General features: G+C 44.5%; 1 protein-coding gene across 8 annotated transcripts in view; it reads left to right on the top strand.

The window, feature by feature from the left end:
- The window catches only part of CDH4 (cadherin 4), an 812,930-nt gene that overhangs the window by 496,827 nt on the left and 299,116 nt on the right, over positions 1 to 16,987 (top strand). For 5 of the 8 annotated variants that reach the window (XM_081867610.1, XM_081867615.1, XM_081867613.1 and 2 more), the window contains one exon: positions 10,522 to 10,698. In XM_081867610.1, coding sequence (XP_081723736.1) covers positions 10,522 to 10,698 — 177 coding nt within the window. The remainder of the gene's footprint in view (positions 1 to 10,521; positions 10,699 to 16,987) is intronic. The other 3 variants (XM_081867611.1, XM_081867616.1, XM_081867614.1) reach the window with 1 other exon arrangement.

The raw sequence follows: 16,987 nt of genomic DNA, 5'->3' as shown, positions 1-16,987 counted from the left end.
TGATCTGGCACTTCAAGCCGCCTGTTAGGATTGGTTCCTGTTTGCTTCCGAAATTATGATACTTTTTTTTTTTTTTAGGAGCAAAGAGGTGATCTTGTCTACCTGTGCATATATTCCTTCCCAATGCTGTTCATTATCTTTAAAGTAGAAGTCAGATGCCCAATTCCCATTTCTTTGTCAATTAGCAAACACATTTTATGCAAACACATTAATTTAATGCCCTTGCTGAAGCCCTGTGCTCAGGAGAGCATCTTGCAGCTAAAAATGCCAGTTTTTCGGAGCACTTTGACACAAATCGTTCATGAATAGCAATTTGTGTTTTGATGCTAATAGGACGCGATGCGAAGCTGCCCTTGATTAAATTCACCACGGAGCTTACAACTATTTGTAAATATGGCTGATAGGTAGCCATTATAGCTTTTCAACAGGGGGACGGGAACATGCTAGGAAATAGAGGGGATGACACCCTGACAAAGAGAACAGCTTAACATCAATAGGCAGAAGCAAATCAAAGTCTGAAATAAATTGGACATGGTAGTTTTGTCTACTGTTACTGCAGATTTTCAGGGTTGCTGATGCTTCAGTTCTGGCAAATTCGGCAGTGACCTAAATGCAAACACAGTAATTATTTAAGCAAACAAGTGTGTGTGTGTGTGTGTGTGTGTGTGTGTGTGTGTGTGTGTGTGTGTGTATTCTGCTTTCGGTCCACAAACCTTTCATTTCTTCTGCATGACAATGCCAAATGAAATCTCACCCTATTTGCTAAAAATGGATATAAACATACATACATAAGATAAAAAAGAATCTTGTTTGTTACCTTTACAGTTGCCAATGGCAGCTGAATGTCTTGTACATGTAGAATAGAATTCATACATCACTCTGTTTCTCCACTAGCATTATTTTTTTTAAAAAAAAAAAAAAAAAACCTAGCAAGCAAAGGTATTTTGTTGTTGTTGTCGGACTAACTTCAATTGAATTCTTCGCATTTCATCTCTCCACACGGTTTGTGGATGTGCTCCTGAGTAGGTACCCTGGAGTATCTACAAGCAGGAAACTTTTCTAAAACAGCAAATCCAGTACCTTCTCAGCCATTGTCTTAAGTATTGCAGGAAACTGAGCTCCTCTGTAATGAAGGAGTCCATTCTGGTTGAGAAATGAATCCAGCACTGGCAGTTTGGGGGTGGGAATGTGTACATGCCCTGTCCTGAATACCACCATGAACTTGGTGCAGGGTCTGGTGACCTCAGTTTTGTGGGCTCAATACCACCCTCTTGGTCTGGCCCAAAAGATGCTAACCCAGACCCCTTTTCCTCAACCCATAGTCCTCGCCAGTCCTGCTCTGCAGCCTCCTTGAGCACATTTTGGCATGCTTGGGATGCGTTCTGGAACTGTGATAACATCTCTTATGACTCCCTTACTAGAACTGCTTTACTGACTACCAGTCTGTTTCCGGGCATAATTCAAAGTGCTGGTTATGACCTATAAAGCTGTACATGGCTTAAGTCAAAGCTATCTGAAAGACCATATTGCGTGTCAAGACCCTGGACCGCCCCCCACTTTTGTGTTGAATAATAACACGTGGACACCATATTTAGGTTAATGGGCAAAATTTAGGCCACAACTTTGTTACAGAATGTGAGCAGTATTGGCTTAGGCATTGGAATTGAACCGACTATATCTGACTCCTGCCCACCTGCAGGAAGTCTCACAAGGGTTAACCACCAGTAGGGGGAGCCCTGCTGATGCACATCAACTTGGATCTCCCCCAGGGTCACCGATAGGGGTCATGCCATGGCCCTAGCCCCTATCTGGGTTTCGGACAGATACCATGCCCCTCAGATTTCTTTAACAGAATACCCTTTAGTATGGAGGGGCAGGTGATGGCCACCCCACCCCTCCCCCGAACAAGGTTTTACCAATGCCTAACCGCCAAACCTTACAAAGTTGTGATGATTGCTACGAGGTAGGCAGAAAACCAAATGGCCAGTGCCAATTTGCCAGGTGGAAAGAATTCCTACCAGGCCCCTTCAACAGGCGACCAACTGAGGTCCATAGCAAGGCTAATAGGATGAATGCATGAAAAGCGGGCTGGAGGCAGGGCAGGAGATCCACAGAAACCGGAACAAGAGGGAGATCCCCCTTGCGGCACTGTGGTTTAAAAGGAGTAAGCCACACCCCCGGCCAACCGGATTGGCTGGCCGGGGGCCATGAGGCGGGGCTTCCCCAGCGCCCTCTGTGTGTGGAGGCCACGTGGTCTGACCGCAACACCATCCCACTCAGAAGTGGAATGGCTTTCCTTCATACAAACGTGCATGGATTTTGACATCTTCAGAGGAAGTCTTTTTCTCGGTCCTGTCACCCTCACAGTCACACTGGATGGAGATGCAGGAGAGGGCCTTCCTAGTGGTTGCTCCCAGACTTTGGAACTCTCTCCCTGGAGAAGCTAGAGTGGCTCCCTCTTTTTTGTCCTTCCACCAGCAAGTGAAGAACGTCTTGTCCCAACAGGCTTTTGGGAACTGACTGCTTTTCATGAAAGGGCCGGTGCTGTACTTTTTTATTGTAACTATTTGTATGTTTTAAGCAGATTTCATATATGTATATAGTTTTGTTTCTATTAATGTTTACACGATTTTTAAAAATTATTGTTTTTTCTATGCTTTTAGTAACTCTTGTCTTTATCTGTAAGCTGCCTTTAATCCCATCAGACACGCCCCCCCACACCAATAGGGAGCGCCCTGTGGTGCCCAGGAATATGTGAAATAAATAATAATAATGGATAGTGCAGTTGTTGAGTTTGGACCCATCACGCCAAAAATCAGGTGAAGTCATGCCAAAGTCATGTTTTGATCTGCCATCTTGATTCAAAATGGCACCCAGCATGCAAACATCAGTGAAGGTGATCTTCTCCCACTGAGGGAACCTTCATGCAAAGTTTGGCGACAATATCTCAACAGGTCGCCAAACCTATGCTAAACAAAATGGCCAAAGAGAGGTAAAAGTCATGTTTTAGTTCACTAGCTCCCATTTTGAATTGAAATGACACCCAGCACCCAAACATCTATGAGCCCTCACACCAAATTTGGCAACTGTGTCTTGAGAGGCATCCAAACCTTTGCCAAAAATGTCACACCAAAGTCACTGCTGAGTCTGCCACCTTGATTCAAAATGGCGGTCAGCATCCAAACATTGACAGTGACCTGTGCCCCCAGCTCAGCAACACCTTCTACCAAGTTTGGTGATGATATCTCGAATGACGGCCAAACCCATGGAGAACAGATGGACAAACTGCTTTCCAAAACATAATTGTGTGTGCATATGTCTGTTGCCCTGGTGTTTGGAATGCCCTCCACAGTAATGCTTTCCTGGCCTCTACTTTGACGTCTTTTGTTGCCAAGCAAAGACTTTGTATGTTACACAGCTCTCATACAGTTCGTTTTAATTGTTGTTTTATAGTTTGACTGTTCTTTTTTTATTGGCGGATGTTGCTGGGATGGAGGTTTCCCCTTGTGTTTTTTATTCCTTCAGTTGTTAGGTTTGATGCTGGTTTTTTCTTCTTTTAATTGAAAGCTGCCATGAGAACATATTGCTGAAAAGTTGCTAAAAAATGTGACAAATAAACACGTATGAAGAGGAACTGAAAAGAGTAAAGCTTAATGGCAGGGAAACAAAAATGTCAGGAATAACATGGTGGGTTTTTGGGAGGGTATTTATTTTATTTTTATTTTATTTTATTTTATTTATTTTATTAAAAAAAAAACCCTTCCTCCATTCCTAATTTCTTCATGGAGTCAAAGCAGTGCATCGCCATGCAGAACATATAATATTTCCTTTATGGAGCTAATAACTATAAAATTAATGGCCTTCAAGGGATGCATTAAGACACCCCATCACTTAGGTTCACAATGGTGGTTTATTCTGTCCCCTGAAAAAAGCTACAGCAATCCAAAAGGCGCCGTTAAGCTGGTACACAAAATCTGATCTTGTATTATGTAAATGGACTGGTGGTCCATGCTTGGCTGGGTAATAATGTCCAGATGTCTCTCTAGCCAGGGGCTGACTAATAACAAAAGCAGGTTGGCTGGAAGGGGAGAACTGCCAGCTGGCTGGACTGGTTACTGCTAACTGTAGCGTAAGGTGAAAGCTGGTATTGTTTCACACTCACTGGTTCTGCTCTCAGCCAAATGAGGAGGCAGTGGCTTTTGGAGTCTTTCTGCATTGCTCTCCGAGGTAGTGGCAACTGTTAACTAGATCACTTTAGCCTTTATCTCGGAGAAAAATGCAGTTCTGTCCTAGCCTCTGTCTGCCAATGCCGAGGTCCATAGACAAGGGGTCATCAAGCCTGTGATTGTGCACCTGCGATGTCAAGGCAGGTGTTGGCCAGGAAGCAGTGGACCAGAGGCACAGAGATGTGAAGCTAGGGATTTGAATGAATCCTGTAGCCCAGGGACTTGTTCTACTGAAGTTGGTTTGGATAAAAGAGCAGGAAGGATTGCCCAAAAAGTTTCCCAGAGAGCCAGGTATTCCCAGTGAGGACATGTTAAAATTGTGTGGTTCCATACAGGCATATGCACCATTTTTCAAACCTAGGATGTGCGTCACTGTGGGATTTGTAGTGCTCACAGTGCAGACCCACTTGTATTTTTTGGTGTGTGCATCCTGCTGTGAAATGTATATGTATGGATGTCTGAGCAATCGTTGCAAATTCTGATACATGTTGATCTGAGCCGCACCTTGCATAGGACGTAATGATGGGCATGCTGTCACCTAAGGGCACCAGGTTGGTGACCCCTGACTTGGGCCACATCCAAATATTATAGATTTGCATGGGCTTCTGGAGGCCCTCAATATATATATACATGGTCCAGATCATGGAGAAGCATCATCTAGTCCACCCCAGGTTTATTACAACTGCAGGATCCTGTAGAAAAAGAAAATCTCTATGTCTGCGTATAATGCTCCCTTTTCTTCTGTTGCTTTCATAGCTTGTTCTTTTTACAGAAAAGTGAATGGATCTGGCACTCAGCCCCACCACCAGTTTTGTTCACACAGTTTACTTAGCTTTTGAACACCAGAGAACATGCATAACTTATTTAAACACCATGGGAGAAATTAATGCTATGAGAACACATTGTCAACAAATGAAGATGAAAGAGAGTTATTGTTTTGGTTTGACATGAAGATATTGGGGGTGGAGACAAGGAGGCTTTGTTGAAAGGGAAGGTTTGTGATTCATGTTTGTTCTCATGTAGTCTCTGTGCTTTTTGTAATATTATTTTTTATGCTAGATAAATGCACCAGAGTGCAAGCTTGGATTGGTTCCCTGACACTGCAATCCTATGGAGGGCATCCCAGCAGACATGCTTCCCTCCAGAGCTCCCTCTTTGACATTGGAGACAATGCTGTGGATTTCCTCACCTCACCACCACAGAAACATCAAATACTCTGGCACAACTGACACCAGAGCTTCAATGTCTGTAGAGCCAGATAGTGGTGTCAATGACAGTTTGTGTGGGGATGTTTAGGATAATAGGTAAGGAAATATTTGTTAAGTATTATCCTTCCTTCACTCACACTAGTGAGTAAAGTAGCAGAGCAAATCCCCTCTATATTCACAGAAGCTAGTTGATTAGATTCGCTTGAATCTTTACAAGATGACTAACCCAATCTGGCTTCCCAAAATGGATTATTCCTGGTGTCTCCTTTTCTCCCTCTTAAAATACAATAAAGACTCATGAGTCTGTCTTTATAAGTATACAAACAGTTGACTCACAAGTTGTTCACAGTACACATCCTAGAAGGGAGGCTTTACAACACGTTGTGTGTTACAAACACAAAACGTGGCTTACGTACTTTGGGGAGATGGGCCCAAGTGCTGCTGGCTGAGAGCCAGCAGACAGCAAAATTGTTGTTTAGTCGTTTAGTCGTGTCCGACTCTTCGTGACCCCATGGACCAGAGCACGCCAGGCACTTCTGTCTTCCACTGCCTCCCTCAGTTTCGTCAAACTCCTGCTGGTAGCTTCAAGAACACTATCCAACCATCTCGTCCTCTGTTGTCCCCTTCTCCTTGTGCTCTCCATCTTTCCCAACATCAGGGTCTTTTCCAGGGAGTCTTCTCTTCTCATGAGGTGGCCGAAGTATTGGAGCCTCAGCTTCACAATCTGTCCTTCCAGTGAGCACTCAGGGCTGATTTCCTTCAGAATGGAGAGGTTTGATCTTCTTGCAGTCCATGGGACTCTCAAGAGTCTCCTCCAGCACCATAATTCAAAAGCATCCATTCTTTGGCGCTCAGCCTTCTTTATGGTCCAGCTCTCACTTCCATACATCACTACTGGGAAAACCATAGCTTTTACTATACGGACCTGAGTTGGCAAGGTGATGTCTCTACTTTTTAAACAAAAAAAGTAGACAGCAAAATGGATGAGTCTTAACTGAGAGTTGACTCGAATTAAGAACAACGTGAGCAGGGATGCTGGAAGTTGTATCCATGAGGGTCCCCATCTCTGTTGTACTGACTTCTGCAGCATATGTGTTAGCAAGCTCACCATAAGTATTATTTACTAAGAAAAAAAAGTTTAATGGTATGTTTAATCTGGCAAAAGAAATGGTATCTGTGAAATACGCAAGGGACACTTGGCAGATGTATAATCTGTAACTTAAAAAAATGAAACAAAATACCTTGATACCTACAACATACCCCTAAGAGGCAAATCAAGGATAGGGATTGAAATAGAGGCTGCCCCTGGTAAATGGGAGAATTTCAGCTTATTCAGAAGCACAGTTGCTTGAAGGTGGGATGTGGTCATCTCATGCACCTGGACCAGGTGGGAAGCAGAGAGACACTTGTATTTACCCACTTCCAGTGCAAACTGTGGGGTTGATATTGCCTAGTGTGATGAGAAATCTTGCAAGCAGCACATCCCAATGTCCTTTGGGCTTGGAAAGAGCATAGTTGAAGGAAATTTCCCTTTGGGTCCTGTGGTGCATTTCCAGCCCAATATATCTCAGCAATGAGAAACATCTGATCAATACATATAAGTAAGCCAGCTCCCCTTGCAAGGAAATTATTTAGTTCTATTTATTTCATTTTTAGAAAAAGCACAATAGGCTTCTAGCATCCCACTAAGTTCTCCCCTCCCTACTTGGAGCTGAAAACTGGAAGCATGATGGAAAACAGTGTGATATCACACTTTTTTCCTCTTTGTATAGTGATGGAGAGGACCAAGCCAGTGGACGAGGAGGGGAGACCCTTTTGAAAATGCCCAAATTGGCCCCTTAGCTTCAGTGCACACAGCCAACCTCAAAGTCTGGTTGGCAATCTATGCTAATGTCAGAAAACCTCATTACAAGTGACAAAGAGTTATGTTCCACTCACTAGCCATCAAATATTTCTGAAAGAATGAAAGGACCAGGATGGTCTTGCTGAGCCGATACTAATTATTTCTGCATCCAGAGGGCTTTGGGAGTCATGTTAATTCTCAAGTCTCTCTTTAGCCCACATACATTCCCTGGTGTAAACTTGCTAGAGCACAAATTATTTTACCGTCCCTTCGTAATTTGTCTCTCACTCTTGCATGCCAATTATCAAAACTGACCTAAGCTTCTGCTCTCTCAAGATCCCCCAGCTGGGAATTGCAAACTGATTTTTAAAAGGGGTCCGTTCCATGGAGCAAATGTGGATTGTTTAGGTCTCGTGGATGCATAAATGCATGTCGAGCTCCTGGGTGCCTTTTTACATTTCCTGGTCCCACTTATTAATGAGTATATTCAAGAAGAAGATTAAGAATGGGTGCTAGAAAAGCTCAAAATGTAAGAGGAAGGAGATAAGCACAGACAAGCAAGACTTTGTACTCTTAAGATTTGGAAAGCATTTAGCACCTGTGTTGTAAATCTGTTGCCATATTACTAGGAGGGCAGTGGTAGGAAACTGCCTGATACCAATTCAGACTTAACTGCCCATCAAACCCAACATTGTTAGTCCTGACTTAGACTCCTCAAACTCTCAGACAGGTCTTTCACATCATCTGCTACATCAGACATGAGAAACCCCCCCCCCCATGTGTAACTCCCATCATCCCTGACCACTGTCCATGCTGTTTGGAAGTGATGGGAGCTGGAATATGATAACAGCCAGGGACTGCAGTTTCCCCATCCCAGTGCTATGTGATAGTTTTACCTGGAGATATCAGGTAGTGAACCTGGAACCTTCTGCCAGTAAGACACATGCTTGATTTTTTAGCCTGTAGTTCTTCCCCTTACAGAAGTTGTGGTCTGATAACTAGCACATTTGGTTTATAAATATGAGATTTGTATTGAAAGTACAGCTGTAACACCCCTGGGTGATATTCAACAAATGATTTTCACTTGGACTCAATCCTTATATTTGATGTGGGAACCATGATAACATCCTTTCATAGAATCATAGAATTGTGGAGTTGGGAGGGACCCTCAGGATCATCTAGTCCAACCCCCTTCAATGCAGAAATATGCAGCTGTCCCATACGGGGATCGAATCTGCAACCTTGGCATTATCAGCACCAAGAAACAGCTCAGGGCAAGCTCAGAAATGGAGGAATGATTCTGATTTGGTTTCCCGGGGCTTCAGAGCCAATGCCCCTCTTCCCCATCCCAGTTCTCAAGTGAGCTTGAAGCCTTGAATCTCCTTAAAGAAAGAAGCCCAGTTAAGCCATATGGGTTGTATGGCCACAGGCTTTTGCTTAAATCAGTATGGCAAATGCAAAGTAACATAGTCTAGAAGAAAACACGAACACCATCTAAATCTGCATTTTGTTTCCCCCAAACATAAACTGAGAAGGGCATGACTGGGTAGTGGAGAGATTTTGAGTTCATGGGGGAGGGGGGAATTCATGAAGACTGGGGGGCTTTTGCCTGAACTTTGGCCTGCCCCTTAAGGCACCCTTGTTCTCTAAAATGAGGAGGAGCCTAGAAGATATGAACAGGAGTCAGACGCTCATAAGGCCTCAATTCATTTCCAATGCTTATGGAGCAAGTCACACACTAGGAGCTCTCCTTGGTCCTGAAGCAGGCAACATCCCTTGCTCTCTTCCCCTGTGGACTTCTCTGTGATACCAGAACAGGACAAGCAGACAGAAGCCACTGTCCTGTTGATCAGGTCATTCCAGAACCTTCCTTTGACCTAGATGTGGCCCTGTATCAATGGGGAGTGGGAAAATTTAATTGGGGTTGAGCTGGTGAGCAGAGAGTGCAGTTCTGCTGGGTGGTGCTTCACAAGTGCCTTCCCTGTGGGGAACATGCTTGCCAAGTTGCAAGCACCCTTCAGTCAGAAGAACTGAGCCTTCCATACAATCCTGCCGGGTGCTCCTTGTGAAGCACCCTGCAGTTAGCAGGACTGAATCCTCTACTCACTAGCTGGTGAGTGTCGGATTCAATCCTACACAGTTTGACTGTGTGTATGTGTTCCCCTGCTGGTAAAAGGAGTGCACAATTAAAGCATTGCTCTTTGCAGAGGCTGCCTACCTCACCTTTTTCTCTGCTTGACATTCCACCCCTGATTTTGCCTGCATAGTTCTGGGAGGCCTGGCACTCTTTGATTTGGTATTTAGCTGCATCTGGTTCATAAGCCAAAGTCATGTCAATAATAATAATAATAATAATAATAATAATAATAATAATAATATACTGCCAATCACAAGGGCTAATGTTGCACATTTACATTCATTTCTCCACTTCAAGAGGGTGCTGAGCCCTTGGCACACATGGTCCCATGGTGCTTAGTAGGCTAGGTGCCAAATTAAATACATGGGGTTCCCATTTTAAGGACCAGAACCACTGACGAAAGACCACACACATAATCATGCCAATCACAGTTTTTACAGTCATCATTTGGAGAGATCTGTGTGGAAGTAAATATAGTTTGAAGCAGAGCTCCAAGATGTACCAATCTTCTTTTGGACCCTCCTTTCTACCTAGTGTCCACCAGATGATGGATCTCTTTAGACAGCATTCAGACTGCCTGAATCTCATTCCATGATGACTGCAAATAAGTCAGCAGTGCTTTAAAATTCCAGGCTAGCGAGGAGCTTAATACTGCGTAATGGACCCAGACCTACCACTGGTAACGCCAGGGGTGTTTTCAGCTTGTTTCATTTCGTCCCTGTGATTTATTATATTTATTAGGAATCTGCAGATTTTATCCTCCAAGGGGCTGATAAAGCTTCCTGCAGTTGGCATAATGAAGACAATCCGTCGTGGAAGAAGGCTTGATTGTCTAATGACAGCTCCATACGTGTGGAAAAATGAAGTTGTCAATAGGAGTGCCGCTCGCTTTTGTAATGCAGAAATGTTTGCTTCATTGTAATAACAAAAATACACCCCCCACACACCCCCAGTTATTTCTCAACCCAAATGAGCCTCAACGTGGTCCCGAGGAGTTGATTTTTCCTTACATGCATTGCATTGTTGCTTTGTCTTCCTTTTTTTGTAAATGAAACTAAGCAAAATCAAAACAATACCTGTTTTCCTCCCCCCCCCCTTCCAAATCAGCAGAAAGGAAAGAAGAACACATCAGCAGACCTCCTGCAGCAGCCGAGCGACACTCTCCTGCCCTGGCGCCATCAGCAGAATTCTCATGGGCTGAGGCGGCAGAAGCGAGACTGGGTCATCCCGCCGATCAACGTGCCAGAAAATTCGAGAGGACCCTTCCCACAGCAGCTGGTTAGGGTGAGTGGGACGGCTGAATAATGGATACCCATGATTGATTGTCAGTCCAATGGCACCCTGCACATTTCCCAAAGCTTGTTTGAGGTGTCGTTTTCAGAGAGGAAGCTCATTTCTCCAACGCCGAAGGCCAAACTCAGTGCGACTTTAGCAGTATACCTGTGCCTTTAAGTGGGTTTTGTTTTTTAACACAGGGATGGGGAACTTCTTTCCAGCTCAAGGGCCACGTTCTATTCTGGGAGGCCTTCCAAGGGCCACATGGCAGTGCTGGGAAGGGCCAGAGGCAAAAGTTGGTGCAGCAATGAGTGTGCATTTTACCTTTGTACAGTGGGCTAGTTTCCTCCATATGGGCAAGTGAAATGCATAATCAGAGTTGAAGGATGCACGCCAGCCTGGAAGAGGGGAACTCAACAAGGATGCAAAGCAGCACCAGTGGTGGGTGCTTTTTTGACCTAGGAGTGTCCTTAGGGTCAGATAACGAGACATGGAGGGCCACATTTGTCCCCTGGCCTGAGGTTCCCCTTCCATAACTTAACACAAATAGCTGCTTCAGGAGAGGTGACCCATATTGAGACACTAGAAAGAGGATGAGGGAGGGGTCTTTAGCTCTCCCCACACACACCTTGCTGTGATACAGATCAGGGCCATAGCAAAGGGGCCAGCAGTTAAAGCCCCTTTACCCCCATGTCAGGGTCCTGATCCATCAGGCTGGCAATTTGTGTGACAGCACACAGACCTGCACTTAAAGGCACAGCGAGACGTTTAATGTAATATGTAGTTTTGTCGTGAGTCAGGAGATGGCTGGCTGTGTTTTAGAGATAGGCTGTTTGCAATTCCAAGTGGTGCTCCATATTTTTGTAGATGCTCAGAACTGTAAGTACCGTTGTATTATTACCATTCTTTGCATTTGTATACAGCTTCTCCACACAGAGGCACCCTAAGCAGAGCAGAGTCTCAAGATCAATGGTACAGGAACAGGAACACTTATCAAAGCACAGTTGCAGTGAATCTGTAATGCTCTGCTACCCCAGGGAAGCTGTAGCCATTCAGCTGAAGTTCTGCACTCTGATCCAAGGCTAGTGGTTACATGGGGTGGGGGAGAGACACTCTGCACATGCTTAGAGGCATTATGGATTCTTTTATTACCTTACATGCTCCAGAACCAAATCCCATCATGGACTCCTCTTTTTCTTACTTGCTTACTATCCACCTACTCTTATTTTTGATGTTTAATTGTTTTTTATATGGTGACGACAGTGAACATGACATTTTACACAGTACAAGGGGACAGGCAGTGGAAGAGCCTATGCCTGTGCTGCCCAGGGTGGGCGCACTCCTAAGGGGCGTGGGGTGTGGAGGGTGCCCTCCCTGGCGTACAATAGCCACTTGGGTGCATGGAGCAGTGCACACACCCTGCAGCCAGGATTGGAGTGAGCTGCCCATGGGGGCAGAGCAAGACTCCAGTGCGGACATTCAGCACATCACCCGCCCTTGACTGCCAAATGTCACCCCCCCCCCTCAGCGAAGACACCCGGGGTGGTCTGCCCCCACCACATCCCCCTTCCTCCGCCCCTGGAGACAGGTCCCTCCATATAGGCACTTAGAGTTCAAAAGCCAGCATGGTGGAAAAAACAGAAGGAGGGAATGCATGGCTGAAGTAGAAAGCAATATAATAAATAATAATATTTTTATTATTTGTACCCCGCCCATCTGCATTTGTTTCAGTGGATTGTGCTTAGCCTTGGTTATAGGCTGCACTGCAGCTCAAGGACTCGTTCCAGGTTAGGAGGAAATGCTCAAGAAGGATGCAAAGTGGTGGGTGCAGTGGTGAGGGGTGTTGCCTGGGAAGAGGAGTGTGTGGCTGGGGAGGGTGTATGTGGCCTGGGGAGTGCCATACTCAACCTCAGGCCTGAGGTTTCTCCCAAAGCTTTTGGCCTCCTCTGTTCCTTGCCTTTCATTGTCAGCTGCTCCTCTTTTGCTTAACTCCTTCAGTTCCCAGAGAGGCATTTGCCAGCTGGCACTCATAGCATTACTCACCCTTGTTAATTGGCCCTGTTTGATGGCTCATCCCAACAAACTTCCCACTAGGTGCATAGTTGTCAAAACTCTGTAACTGGCCTTTACCCCCTTCAGCAAGTTAGAAAGTTTGTGATCATTCCATGACATCAGCATCACTAATGGTGCGCTTGGAAATGACAGGCTACAAGCAGAGACTTTTAAGTTATAGTCCAGTTCACTTACAAGATGGCACAGGGAAGTTTGAATGACGCAGAGTACATATGGATATGTTTGCTGTCAGTAGCCAAAGCAAAACAGAAACCCACGCTGTGTATCTTGCATCTACCCGGCTTTCTATTTTGGAAGCAAAAAAACAAACCTCCCAAAACAAATATTGTGTAAAACAAATGAAGGAAGAAGTAAAAGCCACCGGCAAACATTTTGTCAAGTTGTCCTCTGGAAGAAAATTGCAACGTAATTGCAAGAAATTTTAGAAAATAATTGGACAAAATGAGGGTGCATCATTTGCATGCCTTGTCAGGAAACAATACTTCCCGAGTCCTTTCCAAGATTAAAATGAATGCTGTCATTACCTGCTCCATACTGATTAGCCATTGCCTCGCTAAGCACATGACACTCGGAAGCAAAAAGTGGTTTGTTAAATCCCTCCGAGGTACGCGCAGTCTTGATAACATAAATTACATCTGAAAATGTATACTCTCCTTAACCCAATGCATTTCCTGGATGACACATGAAATATAACTGGGGTGTCTTGAGTGCTAGAGGCCCACTCATGCAGCCTTCTTTCTGCCTTCCCCCAGGCCCCCTGGAGAGCTACTGGGACAAAAGATCACATGGCGATGTGGTCATTCCAGGAAGCGCTCCCAGGCTGGAAGCCCATTTAAAAAGAGACACTGTGAATGTCCTCAAGGAATTCACTGGGAAGAAGGAAAGACCAGGTCACCTCATAAGATAAATAACACCTGACCCACCTCCCTTTTCTAGCCACCCATTTTGGAGGCATGTTTGCGTCAACCCCAACTCCAATCCTATTGAATGGTAAAAACAAACCAAAACAAAAACTCAAAGGTTCTACACAACATTAGCCAGTGCTGCTTAGAGCTCTACCACCATGGCTCTTCTGCTTTGGTCCACTGCCAGAGGAGGGTCCCCACCAAAGGAACACTTTACCCAAGTTTCCTGCAATCGTGGAACCTGACCCTCTCACCCTTCCATCACACAAACCATCTGTAGGGAGGGAGGAAGACCATGCAGTCGTCAGTACCTGGCAGTGTCCTGGCAGCTCCCTTAAGCCACATGTAGAAGATGAAAAGGCTGGGCAAGTCAGGCTTCCCTTTCCTAGCAGGCACTGCAGCTATCTAATGGTCAACAAAAGCTCCTAGGAAGCATCCCATGGCTGGAGACCTTGGACAGCTTCCCACTTTCTGGGTAGGATTGGTGTCTGATCTTGCCAACCATTCCAGTTTGATGCAGTAATAGTCTCTGCTCACCCATGGATTAAAAAAAACACAAAGAAGGGAAATAATTGAACAGGAGCTTATAATGCAATAGCAGTGCCTCCATTTTAGAATGGCTAACATTTGCATTTCCATCTTTAGTGAGTCAGGAACAAGAAGACACTAGGCCTCTTTGGGCATTAGGACCATGTGGAGACAAGTGTTCTAGCCTGCCTTACTTTGTCATCATTCCCATCTCATGGAGCACACCTGTGTTAAGCAAGGGGCTTCCTGGATGTGCAGAGGCTCTCTGGGAAATTTGGAACCCTGGAAAGCCAGAGTTGTGAAATGCGCAGGGAACCTCCATGGATTCTCCTCCTTCACAAAAGCAGCCTCCATGAGTAGAGGGTGATGGGAATGATGATAGTGGAGGGGTAAAGCTTGTTTTGTTCTCCCCACTTCACCCCGCCCCATGTGTTGTTGTTTTAAGCACTGGGTCCTATCTCCCCAAAAGGGCTATTGTGATGATAACTTGGGAATGTGGATTGAAGAATACTGATGAAGCATCTTTAAAAATAATTTTAAAAATCAGCTTGAATAGTTAAATTATCAGTATCCAAACTTAAATTTTGAGAAGCTGACACATGCTCGGAGTCTGATTGGAGTACAAGTTGAAATTGTCATGGTTAGTGTAGCGCAGAACTCGTAAACATTCTGCAGGGATTGATCATGCTCATGGTAAGCTATCCTGCATCAGAGAGTTCAGAAAGCAACTACAATTAAGAATTGCCAGCAGTCATTAAGCAATTAAGTTGAGTAATTAATTCTGTAAGGTATGGATTCCATGATTGGCTGACTCTGTCATGTGCACAGAGGCACTGAAAAAAGTGGCAGCGGAGAATAATCCTTGGGCTGCAGTGGAGCATAATTCTTTAGTTAACCCCTTCTTCCCATAAAATAATTTCCAGTATGCTTTCCACTGTGTAACTAAAACTGTGACTCTCACAGCTACCAAGTCTTAAACATTCTATTTTCTGCATGTATGAGGCATAAACAGACATAATTAAAGGTGAGAGAGGTAAGCCAAACGCTGTGTGGTCAACACCAGGCAGTTTGATTATACTATAAGCTGCTCTGAACCCAAGTTACCTAAGGGACCACCTTTGTCCAACAACTGCACCCCACAGATGGAGCACTGTTGAAAGCAGAACAAGCCCAGGGCTGGATTTATGTATAAGCTAAACAAGCTATAGCTTAGGGCCCCACTCTCTTGGAGCCCCCCCCCAAAAAAAATTTTTTAAAAAAACACACCTGGATGTACATTTCCAAAATATAAGATAAAAAACAAATAAAATAAAACCTACATACAGCAACAGTGTTCTATGTTGTGTAGGCTCCTATGATGTAAGTAATGGGCCCCACCTGCTAGCCTGCTCCCTAAATTATCACTGGCTTGCTCATTTCTATATATAGGGTGCCTACATTCTGCATGTGCAAATGGCTTTAGGTACCTATTAGGTCCATAAATTACCGTATATCATATATTCAACACAAAAAAACAGTGACATTTTGTTGTGGACAAAGGACAGGTGGACATATAAAGGGCCCAATTACCTTCAGGGCCTCATCAAACTTAAATCCAGCCCTGCACATGCCCCAGAGGTGGTATGCATAGGGGCTACTAGAAACCATGCTTTTAGTGTTTCAGCTCCAGCCTTCTGGAATTGGTCATCAGCTGAAATTAGGCATCATGATGTTAGGTGCCTACTGAATATGTTTCTCTTTCCTTTGAGGTTTGACCCAGCCATTTATGGAATTTTAATTGCCCATGAACTTTAAATACGGTTTTGCTGTTTTTAGAGCTTCTGGTTTCGGGGAAAGTAGCTCGGGGCAGGTGCAAGGGCTTGGGCTGGTGTGCAGCACATGCCCCAACTCCACATGAAAAGACGCTTCGCCACTGGGTGGGGCAGATGAAAGTGTGCTCCTTCCAGTGGTCATTCTTTCTCTGGTCACTGCTGTGGATACACAACCTGACTGCCTGTCTCTAGGCACTGGGGTCATTCGCAAGGGATTCCAACACAGCATGATTAATGCTGCCAGCATTCATGTAATGTCTGCAGACATCTTTGTAATGGTCTGCCAACTGGTCTGGTGCCTGAAGCCAGCTCCCTGTAAAGAGATCCTTGAGGATCCTACATTAAAACAGCAAATAAAACAATCCCAAACAAAATACTGCAAAAGAAAGTCAGTATAAATTCAAAGCAACATAATTAAGAGGAAACTAAAACGTTATCTTAAAGGTTTCAAAATGAAGCTTTTCACTTGAAGTTAAATAGCATGAGCAAGAACTGTGAACTATCTGACATCAAGTGTAGTTTGACCCATAAAGTGCTACTCTCTTTAATGTACCATTTAGGACAAAATTGTATGTCTTCAGAGAGCACCATTCAGTGCTTTTTCAGATCCTCGTGATAATCATCACCCCAGGGTATTCTGTTGCCGGAAAGATCTAGGGGAACAGTTCTGATCTGGTTTTGAAGACTCCTGTTTGTCAGGCATCAGAAACCTTGAATTGATTGTGGCATTGCCTGGAAGTTAAACTACCTGTAGCCCAGGTGTCTCTCTCCAAAGCTTCAATGAGCTTTCCACATATGCAGTAATTTTATGTATCCATTTATTCTTTACATTTATTTATTCTCTTCATTTATACCATGTTGCTACGGCAACTTACCGCGAGAATTAAAATAAACAGCTGCTTCCTACTGACCTGTCTTTTCTGAAAGGGACAATCTCTCTGAACCTCCATTTGCCATTCATGTGCAATGAAATCAGTGTAT

Source organism: Podarcis erhardii (assembly GCF_964252035.2).
Source record: "Podarcis erhardii genome assembly, chromosome: 6".
NCBI lineage: Eukaryota > Metazoa > Chordata > Lepidosauria > Squamata > Lacertidae > Podarcis > Podarcis erhardii.
This window is presented reverse-complemented; position numbering and strand designations above follow the sequence as displayed.